Here is a 14037-nt window from a genome sequence, read left to right on the forward strand (position 1 = left end):
CCCGGAATAAGTTTGTAAATGGTTTACAAACTCCAATAGATTTTCTCAGGACGAGAACCTCCGACAGTTCGCGGACTGGGTTCGCGGACTCTGTTCCGGTTTTCTTGATAAGCAAAGTACGCATACTTTGGTTCAAGGAATAAGGATTTATAGATATATGTGTTACCACACAATGCTTATATCCAACAATGGTTATATAATCTAAACCCTCATTTCAATCATCGAAACATTCTTAGAGGACGTTATATAGTTGTTGTTCACAAACTATTTTTCGTCAAAGCCATTTTCAAGTAATTGAAACATAATATGACTTTCGTCACTAGGTAAAGATGAACTTGGCCAAAGCGAAAGCTTACGAACAAATATTTCGAGAAATAGATAAGCGAGATAAACTCGACTCGAAATATCATATGTGTATAATCAAAGTCTATATAGCAAAACGACTTTTGTCTCAAGATAGGAGATAGAGTAGATAGACTTTTGAGTGATAGATAAGTTAAAGTCTCCACATACCTTTTAGTCGATGAAGTTCCACCAGTTCCTTGATTAGTTCTTCGTCTTGTATGATGATCTCCATGGAGTTCTTGAGCTCAACTACACTTTCTATCCTAGTCCGAGACTTAGCTATGGTAGACTAGAAATCAAGACTTATAGTTTTAATCACTAACATTGGCAAACATGCTTGAGATAGAAACGCATGCGAGTTCGACCTAGCAGTGCTCTAACAATCTCCCCCTTTGTCAATTTTAATGGCAAAACTATTAATACATCTTGAATACAAAAATAGATAAATAAACTTTTGTAGCTCATATTCCACATGCCTAATCTTCAACATTAATCGAAATCTTCGTCACTTCCATGTACTCCAATGATTCCAAAGGTTGTAAGTTTAGCATCATCGTTGTTGAAAATCCGTAGCTATAACAATGAGAAACAATAATTCTCAATAATTGTTACACAATGTCATAGTATTATTACACAACATCAAAGTTCAATTGTATCACAACTTCGACAACAATATTATGGTGATATGTATCACTCCCCCTTAGTCAATATCTCACATGGAAACTACTCCCCTTAATATAATGATCCGAAAACCATATGTATTTGTAGTGTGAATTACACATTAATTCTCCCCCTTTTTGTCAATAAAATTGGCAAAGGTACGAAAACGGGATCCTAATGAAAATTTTCATAGAGACACTTCATGACCAAAAGCAAGCACATATCAACTTATTTAGATGCAATCATAAAGCCTAAGCTAAATGCTTTCATCAAGGAGTTTATAAAGATACAAGATAACCCCTATAATATTCCACAGCCGCACTCCCCACAAAGATTTTGCAATTAAGCACAAGTTCAATTAAGAACTCTTCCCCATAAAATGTCATTCCCGAAAGAACAACAAAAGCGACCTTAATTTCAAGAGAAAAGAAGGATTTCTTTGGACATAACAAATCACATACGAATATGAATTTGAATCCAAAAAATACTCAATTAAATTAACCACAAGAAAATCCATGATTAATCTAATCGGAAATGCTCAACATAAGAGAACCTACGGAGCCTCACAGTATATACATAAAATACGGATCAAGGAAGACCAATACTGCGGAATAGACAAGGATTCATTCTAGTTTTCATCACTATTTGCACAATGACATACAATAGACATAATCCTCGTAAACAAAAGTTCATCATATCTTCCATCAAAAACATGACATAATAAGCTTCAAACTTTTGTAATGTCAAAAGATCATTAATTCTTTTATCAATACATGCATATCGACATACAAAAGACTTAACTTCTGACAAAGTATGGGACAATCATAGTTCACGAACGCAAACACACATATCCCATAAAAAATTGCAATATATAAAACCATAAAGATTAATAATGCAAAAATCATATTCCAAACGATTTTAGAATTTAAACAAATAAACCTAAAAACATGAAGATGAAAACGTTGGACATAGCTATGTGTAATCACAATAATGGCTATTCCAAACTCTAGTTATTCTTCTAAATAAAAAAAGAAAACAAAATTCTCATAAGAAGATTTACTAGATAAATAACTCTTTAGAGAACATGATCCTAAAAACGCTAAACCCGGTCAGCAACTAGAGATTGAACATGGACGAGCTCATCAGTTTCTTTCTTCAGTTCGTTTTTCAGAAAATCAAGATTCCTTGTTGCAATTCTGAGTTGTTCATGTACGACCTCAAAATCTCGAAGAAGATTTCCTACCAGTTGTGATGACATCTGAACTGGTAGTTTGTTTTCATGATCAACGGCATGATAGCATGTTATGAAAACAGGATTCCTGTGAAACTAGATAGTCTTGCCCTTCCTGACTTCATCATCTTTGTTGCTTCCATCCATTGTGCACAAAAAAATTCAGCAGAACCTTTTGAACTTACAGAACAATGTATCAAGAGATGACACATATGTGTATATAAAGGAGTTCCATGGAAAACCCTAGGAAAACTTGTATACGTCCTTGTGGGTCTGGTATTCGTGCACATGTGGTCACAACCTTGATATGTGACCAAGGGAATAGAGGAGCCCAATTTAGACTGCTTCTTGAGAACTCAAGAGACATTCTAAGCAAAGGATGAAATTCTTATGTCGAAAATAATAGTTGTGAAACAACTACTTGGAGGAAGGACAATTAAACACGGATTTTTTCTCAAAAGAGGATGATCAGAATTATCTTCATAGGGAAGGAGTGGAGCGAGGCTCAACACATTTTAAGATCATCAAATACAATAAAAGAAGAAAGAAAATATCATACAACCTCGACGGCATTCTCAAGATACACTTCTTGAGAACTATGAGAATCCTTCTTTGACTATAGGAAGGATGCTACATTGAGCAGTCATGTTGTATTTAGATGAGCATTTTGCTCATCAACATTGACTTCTTTTTTCTCTCCTTCAAGAGGATTTACATAAAAATCACTCGACTTAGTTGAAGGAGTTTTATCAAGAGAGGAACAAGGACTACCTGAGCCAGCTGCTTTCCTTGTCTTCTTGATGCTCCGTTTGAGTCTGTTTATGCTGATCTTAAGCTCCGAGACTCGATTATTTATATGAATAAAATCTGGAGCAGGTGTCTTAGATCCGCAACCTTCTTCAGATAGAGAAAAAGAACTCAACCTTTCTTTCTTTCCCCTATGTCTTTTTCTCTTTTCATAGTTATTTAAGAAGTCAGTTGTCCTTATGCCGTTCTTCCTTCTACAATTGTAGGAATTTTTCGTTTCAAAACCACAATTAAGAAAAGACTTATTACAGTATTTTTCTTGATTGTTGACAATTCTTTTTACTCCAACAACATGAGAGAACGGTTTAATGACTTCTTTAGACATCCATGCAAGAATGTTGTGAAGTGTTTCATTCCTCAAACGAAAACGACATCTTCGCTCAGGATGTCCTTTATTTCCACAATAATAGCAGTTAAAGGAATTTCTCTTGACCGTTCTCGTGTCTGTAGATTTAGAAGGAGCAAGATACTTGTTTCTAGGAACATTACAAGCTGCAAAAGGTTTTTCACTTGAAGAGTTATCATTAGCTTTAACGAAACTGATTTTACTAGTTTTTGGAGCGTCTATTCCTTTATAGCCCAGACCACGTGTATCACGATGTTCTTTAAATGCTCCAATCATAGAAGATAATTTTTTAAAGCTAGAATGAATCTACTTAGACTCTCTTCTAGTGATTTCACTTTATCAACAGTTGCAGCAAGGTCAGTCTCCAAGGATTTTTCTTTGGAGAGAAGACTGAGTTCTTTGTCACTAAAACATTTTTGTTGAGAGTCATATATTGCTTCAGATTCTGCAAGTCTTTCTTTCAATACAAAGAGATTTCGAAGAAGATTATCACATTCAGACCCTTTTGAACGTACATCTTCTTCTCGATCGGTAGATTGTAAGAGTTTATATCCACAATCATATCCTTTAAAGAGTTTTCTCAATTTTCTGTTTTCTTGACAAAGAGGAGCCATGTATTTACTCAAGCAAGTTGTTGACTTCTTTTCTTTCAAAGCACGGTCAAAAAGCTTGACATATTGAAAGACTTCCTCATCAAGACTTTGTTCTTCTTATGAATCACTGTCATCCGAAAGATCATCCAACTGTTCATCAAGAGATTTTTCCCAGTTAAATGCAGATTCAGACAAAAGACCAGAAACAGAGTCTGTCTTAAAAGCTTCAGGACTTTGAAGCTCACAAGGATGACTTTGAGCTTATATTGCGTTATCAGAGATATCATTCTTGTCCATAGAGTCAGATCGCTACAAACACAGACTTGTAAGGTCTTTAAACGTGTTTGACTGCTCTGATACCAATTGAAAAAATGGGGGTACAACAACCACACTCAATATTTCGATTAGCAATCTGTATGGACAAACTCTAATATACTTATAAGAGAATAAACTAGATTCAATATTAATAAAGTATATCAATGAGTTATATCTCTCTTTCTCGATTCAATTCTTACTCAAGCAAATAGAAATCTGCAAGCCAAATTGAATACAAGAGAAATCACTTGAAATGTACCGAAGACCAATGTTCAAGTATCAATCAATGTAAATCAACAACCAAAGGTCGGATATTCTAATTGATTGATTCAAACACACAACCTATGATATTTCAATTATATAACAAAATATAATGCGGAAAATAAATAACACATACACCAGAAGTTTTGTTAACGAGAAAACCGCAAATGCAGAAAAACCCTGGGACCTAGTCCAGATTGAACACACAATGTATTAAGCCGCTATAGACACTAGCCTACTACAAACTAACTTCGTCCTGGACTGTAGTTGAACCCCAGTCAATCTCACACTGATCCAAGGTACAGTTATGCTCCTACGTCTCTGATCCCAGCAGGACACTACGCACTTGATTCCCTTAGCTGATCTCACCCATAACTAAGAGTTGCTACGACCCAAAGTCGAAGACTTTAATAAACAAATTTGTATCACACAGAAAGTCTACGGTAATAGATAAATCTGTCTCCCACGGAAATACCTATGAGTTTTGTTCCGTCTTTTGATAAATCAAGGTGAACCGGAACCAATTGATAAACCAGACTTATATTCCTGTAAAACGGCTCAGTATTATCAATCACCTCACAATAATCTTGATCGAAGCGGCGAAGAAATATTTATCTCAAGCCAATCGTTACTATTGTACTCAATACGATAGAAACAACAAGATCAGATCACACAACTACGAGAAAGTAGTATCGGTCTTGCTTCATAATACCAATGAAGTCTTCAAGTCGTTAACCTACAGGGTCTCGGTAGAAACCTAAGGTTAAAGGATAATGGACTTTAGCTTATACAACTAGTATCACACATGAGGTGTGGGTATTAAGTTTCCCAGTTGCTAGAGTTCTCCCTTATATAGTATTTCAAATCAGGGTTTGCAATCAATGTTAGCTTAGTAACAAAGCATTCAATATTCACCGTTAGATGAAAACATAATTAGATTCAAGCTAATATCTTTCAACCATTACATCGAGAACTTAGCTTGTTACACACAAATGAAATGCACAATTTTAAGTTTGTGTAACCGTACCCAAATATGTACATTCGTTGGTTCAATAGTAGTTAACCAAATGGTTAGCCATATGAGCACTTTCATATCAACCATATACTTCTTTACCATAACTAGTTCAAATGACTCAAATGAACTAGTTAGAGAGTTGTTCAATTGCTTAGATATTATGGAAGTATACAAGACATAATCGAAGCAAAAACGATTTAATTCACTCGAATCGGTTCATGAACTTTATAGCATGGTTTGCAAACTTGCATTCCTTAGTTTATATAAGTATAAGTTCACGAATAATCGTTTTTAGAAAATAACCAACCTAAGTACGTGGACTAGGTACGCGGACTTAAGTACCCGGAATAAGTTTGTAAATGGTTTACAAACTCCAATAGATTTTCTCGGGACGAGAACCTCCGACAGTTCGCGGACTGGGTTCGCGGACTCTGTTCCGGTTTTCCTGATAAGCAAAGTACGCATACTTTGTTCAAGGAATAAGGATTTATAGATATATGTGTTACCACACAATGTTTATATCCAACAATGGTTATATAATCTAAACCCTCATTTCAATCATCGAAACATTCTTAGAGGACGTTATATAGTTGTTGTTCACAAACTATTTTTCGTCAAAGCCATTTTCAAGTAATTGAAACATAATATGACTTTCGTCACTAGGTAAAGATGAACTTGGCCAAAGAGAAAGCTTACAAACACATATTTCGAGAAATAGATAAGCGAGATAAACTCGGCTCGAAATAACATATGTGTATAATCAAAGTCTATATAGCAAAACGACTTTTGTCTCAAGATAGAAGATAAAGTAGATATAATTTTGAGTGTTCAAGTCTCCACATAACTTTTAGTCGATAAAGTTCCACCAGTTCCTTGAGTAGTTCTTCGTCTTGTATGATGATAGCCATGGATTTCTTGAGCTCAACTACACTTTTTTATCCTAGTCCGAGATTTATCTATATTAGACTAGAAACCAAGACTTATAGTTTTGATCACTAACATTGACAAACATTCTTGAGATAGCAAAGCATGCGAGTTCGACCGAGCAGTGTTTTAACAAAAGATACCTTACAAGCTATTGATTTTCTTATGGATGATTATTAACAATGCTTTACCAGTTAAAAGTAACTTGAGACATATTCCTGATATCAATGATTTCTCTTGTCCTCTCTGTAATACAACCAATGTAAAATACATAAATCATCTCCTCTTTACTTGCCATTTTGCTACAACAGTCTGGAAAGCTTCTTTACCTCGGAATTTTTCTCTTTTACTTGAACATAACACTCTTATTGATTGGATTTGCACTTGGTCTTCAACTGATGTTGTCAACAATTTTTCTTCAGGTTCTCCTTCTATATATGGAATAATTGCAACAACGTGGCACATACGGAGATATAGATGTCAAGTTACTTTTCAGCATGTTCAGATTAATCTTAATTCTGTTTTGCTTTCTATGTTTAAATATCTTGCTAACATTACTGGAACATTAGTATATCATCAGCATATATGTCATCATAATCAGAATGTAGGACAGGTACACCATTGGAACCCTCCTCCACCATCGTATCATAAGAGTTTTTATCTATCTGGTAATTGGTATAATGCATTAGAAATTATGCAAGTAAATATGTTGCTTCCAGGGGAGTACTTAGAAGAGTGGCCAATGCTTATCAAGCTGAAAGATGGGCTCTACTAGAAGCACTACACTGGGCTAAAGCTAAAATTTGGGGTGATGTTATCCTTGAATCTGACAGTAAAAGTTTGATGTTGTCTATAAATGCTGGTTTGCCTTTACCTCCTTGGGAATCTTCTTCTCTTCTATCTTTGTGTGTGGATCTTTGTAAAACAAACAGTAACTGGAAATGTAGGAGAATGGTGCAATGTTCCACCAGCTGAAATCTCTGTTTCTTTGGCTAATGATGTATCTGTTACATAATCTATAATAATTTCCCATTTCTTTTAAAAGAAAAAAAAACTTTAGGATACATATCCTATTAGATGTCGCCATGTGGAGGCCAAAGAAAAAGATATCTTGTTGAAATGAAATATAAATAGTATGTTTTTGGTTTTGTTCTTTTTCGACTTGTCATCCAACATACATACCGAAATATCTCTTGGATAACTACTTATATTAGCTAGTATACTACATACACTTTATTAAAATAGTTGCAAGAGATATGCTTATCATCTAGGATATGTAAAGCATATAAATTAGAATATCTAAAAGATATTTTGAATATTTTGGTTATGAGATCTCGTCTTTAGAGCTTCTCCAATGGAATGTATGTGAGGGGAAAAGTATTAATCCACATAGGATGCACAATCATATTTATAAAAAATTATCTCCAACCCGTTGATGTGGGGATGAGGTGGCAGAAAAAATGTTAGACATCCTATAGGTGAACCTCTAGTTTTAGACATTCACTTAGAGGATGTCTTCCCATCCTAGTCACACTTTGACTAATAAAAATCAATGAGAACAATAATGAAAATAATTTTAACCAATTATATGCCTACAAATAAGTAAAGAAAGATGAAACAATCTAATAGGTTGGAGATAAAATTTATTTTTTCCTAATATTTAGGATTTTATACCTAGAGGATGTCTTAAAAATGGTGCCACATATGAAACATCCACGTTCACCATTGGAGAAGCTCTTAGTATTAAGGAAAATACTTTAACTCTAAGAGCATCTCCAAGAGAGGGTGAAGTTTTTTGTTTTTCATGACACCTAGGATTTTAGACCCCCAATTAACATAAATCCATCTCCAATGGTTGGATCCTACAAACTAGGAGGGATTGGAAAATAAATATGAAGGTGTTAAAGAAAATCTTATTTTACACCTTTGCTTGCACCTCCACGTCATATTTTCAATTATTTTATTTTTTTAGAAATTAGTTAAAGTAAAAATAAACGGTTAAGATCTTATCATATAAAATATTCTAAGGATTAAACCCTTTATTATTGAAGATAGTTTTTTAACTATGGAGTCCTATATTCACTATATGTGTAAAATCTCCTAAATAAAAGTCTTAATAAGACTTCCACGTAGGACTTTTAACATCCACTGTTGGAGATGCTCTAAGTAACAAGATTTTAGCACATGTTCAAAAATATTATATCGACATCTTGTGAACTTTACTTAAAAAAAATGCATTTTTGGTATCCATAATAAATAAACCGAAAATACATATTTAATTAAACTAAGGATCTGTTCTATTAGGGTTCTATGAGATTGGTCCTAGTAAAGATCCTTGGGACCTGTCCTAGCATAGATCCTTGGTAACGTGTCAGTCCTACCAAAGATCCTTAGGATCGGTCCTAGTAACGATCCTTGTTTAAGGGATTGATCCTATAATAGATCCTTTGATTCTTTTCAACTACGAAACAATGTTTGCACGTCTACTTCCTTAAACTCATGCAGTTGTATACGTCGAAAAATATACGAGGGTTAGCCGGGTAATATGACTTGTTCGAATGCGAGAAAGGGAGGCTGATGACGATCAATCCTTGCCCAAATGGGGTAGAGTTGTTCTACATAGAGAAGCCGAAAGAGATGAAATTAGAGTTTCTTAGTTGTAGAGATTTGTAGACGACGAGACTCTAAGAGAGAGAGAGAGAGTTGAAGAGAACTTATTGTTGTTCTAGCTATTCTGTGTTTTGCTTAGAATGAATAATACTAGGTCTATTTATAGCTCTGCAAAACCATAATCTCTGATCGTTGGGATAACTATAAGGAGAGAGGTTCACCACACCTTCTCATATATCCCAAAAATAGCTAAGGACTAGTCTATCCTAGGTTGACTCCTCACAATCGACTATTCTCTTTATGTATAGGTAGGATGATACCATACGATGTCGTAGAATGACAGGCCAAAACCCTAAGTTTATCCCCCCATTTGTGACATGACCAACCTTTGTATGTGGGTGTCATGTGGAGAGCACAAGATTGGATGATGCCTATCATGACCCAATTGTGAACATTCCCCTTTCAGTGAGCGGGCACTGTGAAGAGGCTTAAGGCAAGGTCGGGCCCAACGGGGCGCTATGACATGTAGCCGATCGAATGTCTACCAGTTTGAGCTATTTGACCTCGACCGAGGCATGTAATCAAATATTGACAAACATGAGACATTTGGCCTCAACTTATGCGTGTGGTCGAACATTGACATGTTTGAGCCTTTTGGCTTCAGTTGAGGCGTGCGGTTCTTGATCCGTTTAACCTTGGCTGAGGCGTGTGATGTTTGAGCTGTTTGACCTCGGCTGAGGCGCGTTATTGAATATTGATTTACAGGAGAACAAGACCATTTTCCTTCGAGTTATGAACGCCTTTCTTTTTAGAGTGACAAGGGATCTTCGCCTTCGAGCAACAAAGGTTCTTTTCCTTCAAGTGATGAAGTCTCTTTGCTTTTAAAGCGATAGGGATTTTTTTCCTTCGAGCGATGGTGGCTTTTCATATTGGAGCGATGAAGGATCTTCGCCTCAGAGTGATAAAGACTCTTCGCCTCGGAGTGGCGGAGGTTTCTCGGGCCTAACTAGTCTTCTCTATATTTGAGCTAGCTTTTCTTTCTTCAAGAGTTGAAATCCGTCTTGAACCTTTTCTTGGCTGGAATTTTAGGCTTCATACTGACTAAATTGCATTTGAGTTCACACGCTCCTCTGCATGGCTTGGTAGATGACTGTACTTGTGGGACTGAGTACCTCAACTAGGTTGGATATTTCGGCAAATTGATTATTTTGCCATGTACTATCAAAATAAAAGTTTTACCCCAAGGATATGAAATGACCATTTTACCCTCAGTCCAAAAATCACCATTTACAATAGTTAAACATAGTTTCTAGGTATGGAATCAACGTGAAAGTTCAACATACTAAATAATAACAAATTACAAAATAGTACTATGTTGAATCTACGAAGTTCAATGGATAAACTATATTTCGTAACTTCTTACACCGAAGTTGTATTAAACTCCCTATATATCTTTCCTTCACACTTTGATCATAATGAAATGATCAAGTCACGAATACTGGAGTTACGTAAACAAACTTCGTATATTATGTTTTCGATTTAAACAACTTGAAAGAAACGTAGATAAAATGGAACAAGTTAATTCTATGCTACTAACCTCGAACATAAGGATGATGTGTTCGTTGATGCCGATACATCCTCGGGTTCTTGTGGAGTAACACGAGCGAGTCTCAACATTTCTATTGTTCCTAGTCTAAATTAACGAAGTTGGCTCTAGTAATATAATTAAACAACTTCGAGTTTTGGAACTAAAATATAACCACCAAACTTGACATACCAACGCTTGGGGGGTTCAACGAGAATTCTCTAACAACTTTAATCTCATTCAATTTGTACAAATCACTTGCTCTTTGAATTTTTTGAGTCTGAGATAGAGAAGTATTTTTCTCCAAATAGATTAAGCCTTTTGATATTCTCCGTAAGATCATCCTACATGCTCCATCTTTCTCACGTTACCAAAAGTTGACCTGCTTCATAGATCCAAAAAGAACTTCAAATTTTGTAGCTTTCTGAACAGAAAGGAGCCCTTGGACACTGCATAATACCCAACTAAATTTCAACATTCATATAGAAATATGGATGATGTAGTCCGTGATGATCAATCTCGAAGTAATTCTGTAATTACTTACTCTAAAGTCGGGAACTAAACCCAGCAACAAAAGGTTGTGATCTAAGATAATCCTAACTAGAGCAATATGAGTCGCATGAGAACAAATTAAGAACATGTCCAATCTGCAATATTTTCGAACCAATGTAGTCAATCTCGACTGACATAGCAGATATCTCGCCGAAATTACGTTTCCGGTAATTAAGTTAGCGAAATGTTTTGATTTTGCCGAGACAGAATTTGACTGGAAATCTTGGTTGTTCGGTAGAAAATCTCGGTAAAAGTTTATTTCTCTTGTGTTTCCAGTTTGAAATTCTTATGGATTTTAGGTTTCCTACTATTTTGAATGAACAAATATTTCTTTTTAAAAAAGAATTGCCGATATTTTATTATACTTTCGCATAACTTAACATGGTGCAATATGTGAAAAATATTTAATAAGCATATGTACATATAAAACTCAAAAACAAAATTTCGCTAGTTAGTCCAAGATTTCGTCAAAAAGTCTTCTCGAGATAAAATTGTCGCAATGCATCCGTCTCGACCGTAAGGGACCGGAATCTTGAATCGACTACATTGATTCAAGATAAAAGATTTCTCCCGCTAGACTATACGATACCTGGTATACGGGTTTGTGGACCAACTAGCAAATTTCAATGATTTGAACATCAATCCGGTTCGGATATAGATTCTGCTCTATCCGTATCCACCAAAATCCGCTGCCACCACCATTCCTGAATCATGCAGGGTTTTAGCTTTAGGGAGAAGAAGAAGAGTTAATTTTATGGGTTTTAGTTAGGTCTTGATGGCTCGGAACTATTTGATTCTCTTTCTGAATCGAAATTTCTCCAGCAAAAGCCCTCGTTTTCGTTCTCATTCTCCAATTTGTAGGCTATCTTATTTGTGGGGAAATGGGAAATACTTTTCGACGTCTATTCCAACAGAAAAGGATGATTTAAAAAATCAATCTGAACCAAAATCAAGTCTATCAGCTCGTATGAGTTTTGTATTTGATCAAATTGATGCGATTGAGAAAGAAAGAAACATTAAGGATGAAGCTTTACAAAGGATTCGTTCATGGAGAGACACCAAGAAAGATGAAGTTAAAAATGAAAATGCAAAGGAAAGACATACACCTAAAATGTTTGATGAAATGTCTCAGACAAGAGTTAATAGTTTAGATGACAATGAATTGCTGGGTACGGAGGAGGAGGAGGAGAGGAAAAAGAAGGAGAAAGCGAGTTTGATTAAGAAAGAGATTGAAATAGTTCATCCATGGCCAGAATGGATTGAATTAATGGAAAGATTAATACAACAGAAGTACTTTGACCATAACAGTAATGGCGATGAGGATAAGATTGCTCAAGAGAACGTGGCGATTGACGCAGAGGATGGTTTTGATTTTACCAGGGATTTGACAACTGTTCGTTATGCTTTTGTTAAGTTCGGTCGAGATCGCTTTGATATCTTAAGGTGAGCTCATTTTATTTGTTTCCATGTAATTGAGTTAACTAACTATTTGTTTGAAGTTTGATCTTTCTGAGTTTTAGATAATACTAGAAGTCGAGATGTGTTATATTACACTGATGGAGAGTTACTTTAATGTTGTGTATGATTTTCAGGTCATTGTCGAGGCAGGATATTCAAAATCTTGTTGGGTATGGATGTCCTAGTGTAGATACTAAAGTCGTCTTCTCTGCGAAAACATTGAGGAAACATGTCCACCTGGATGAAGGAGATGTACGTGTTACATTAAAACCCATTCATACATTTTATAATTATTTTCCTTCGTTTTTGGATCGTAAGCTGAACCATCTTCCATAGCTCTCGAACCTTTGAAATGAATATGTCAATTTAATGGGTTTTAACCATCCAACTTTTCAGTTTTACATTCTTGTGCGGAAAATTATCTTGGATGCTTAAATGTCCCTGCATTTGCACCTTGTGCTTGTCGTATTGCATTTGCACTTCTAATATGGGAGTGCCTCAAAGATCTCCTCTACTGTGGATAGGTTGGACATCTTAAATCTCTTACGTTGTGTCGTGACTAATATGATTTTTCAGGTATGTAGTTCATGCAGTTTGAGAAGTACCTGCGCTAAAGCATATTTGGTACCAAGTAAAGAGGATGAAGCACGGACCGTCGATGTTATACGTGTCTTATTCACGTATGGATTTGATGCTATCAATGAATCAGTTCACAATAAACCTCTTCTGAAAATGAAATCTGTGAAAACAGTAGTCCGCAAGTTGCTTCATGAGGTTGTCAAGCTCAGTGCTGTTCCAATAGATCCAAATCTTCCACCGCCTGTATTCAAGAAGCCACCACCCAAAGTAAAGCAACCGCCGCCTACACCAAAGAAACGAGTAGGACGTGATGACATTGAGATGAAAAAGGGAGACTGGCTTTGTCAAAAGTACGATTCATCTTTAGTTTCCGTAATTTATATATGTGAATGTGTTTTTGCGTTAATGACAAGGAAGGTTTACACCTGCATATGATGGGATGAGATGTATCCTTCCAGTGTGGTCTAGAACTGTCTGAACATCATCCACTCTCCAATGTACGATATTTCTGGATTTCCCATAGGAGTGTTTACCCTTCTGCAGTACACTGTCAAATCTCCCTCAATTATAATATCTATGCAGTGATTCTAGGAAGAATGCTCTTTTTGAGGGGGAACTGTGGGATGTCTAGTTCGTATTCATTATCCATTTGTTGGAACCAACTATACAAATTTTGGGGATTAGGATTACACTTTGCATTTGTAATATTGATAGTTTGATACATCAATAAGACTGTAACTAGAGCTTTTTTTTTTT

At 35.6% G+C, this 14037-nt stretch overlaps 1 protein-coding gene across 1 annotated transcript in view; it reads left to right on the forward strand.

The window, feature by feature from the left end:
* Positions 1 to 11799: 11799 nt before the first annotated feature.
* LOC113349629 overlaps positions 11800 to 14037 on the forward strand; it is a 5644-nt gene continuing 3406 nt past the window's right edge. Inside the window, exons 1-3 of the mRNA XM_026593626.1 lie at positions 11800 to 12687; positions 12837 to 12954; positions 13279 to 13631. Of these exons, the coding sequence (XP_026449411.1) occupies positions 12020 to 12687; positions 12837 to 12954; positions 13279 to 13631 (1139 nt within the window). The 5' untranslated portion in view covers positions 11800 to 12019. The remainder of the gene's footprint in view (positions 12688 to 12836; positions 12955 to 13278; positions 13632 to 14037) is intronic.

Source organism: Papaver somniferum, chromosome 2 (assembly GCF_003573695.1).
Source record: "Papaver somniferum cultivar HN1 chromosome 2, ASM357369v1, whole genome shotgun sequence".
Taxonomy (NCBI): Eukaryota; Viridiplantae; Streptophyta; class Magnoliopsida; order Ranunculales; family Papaveraceae; genus Papaver; species Papaver somniferum.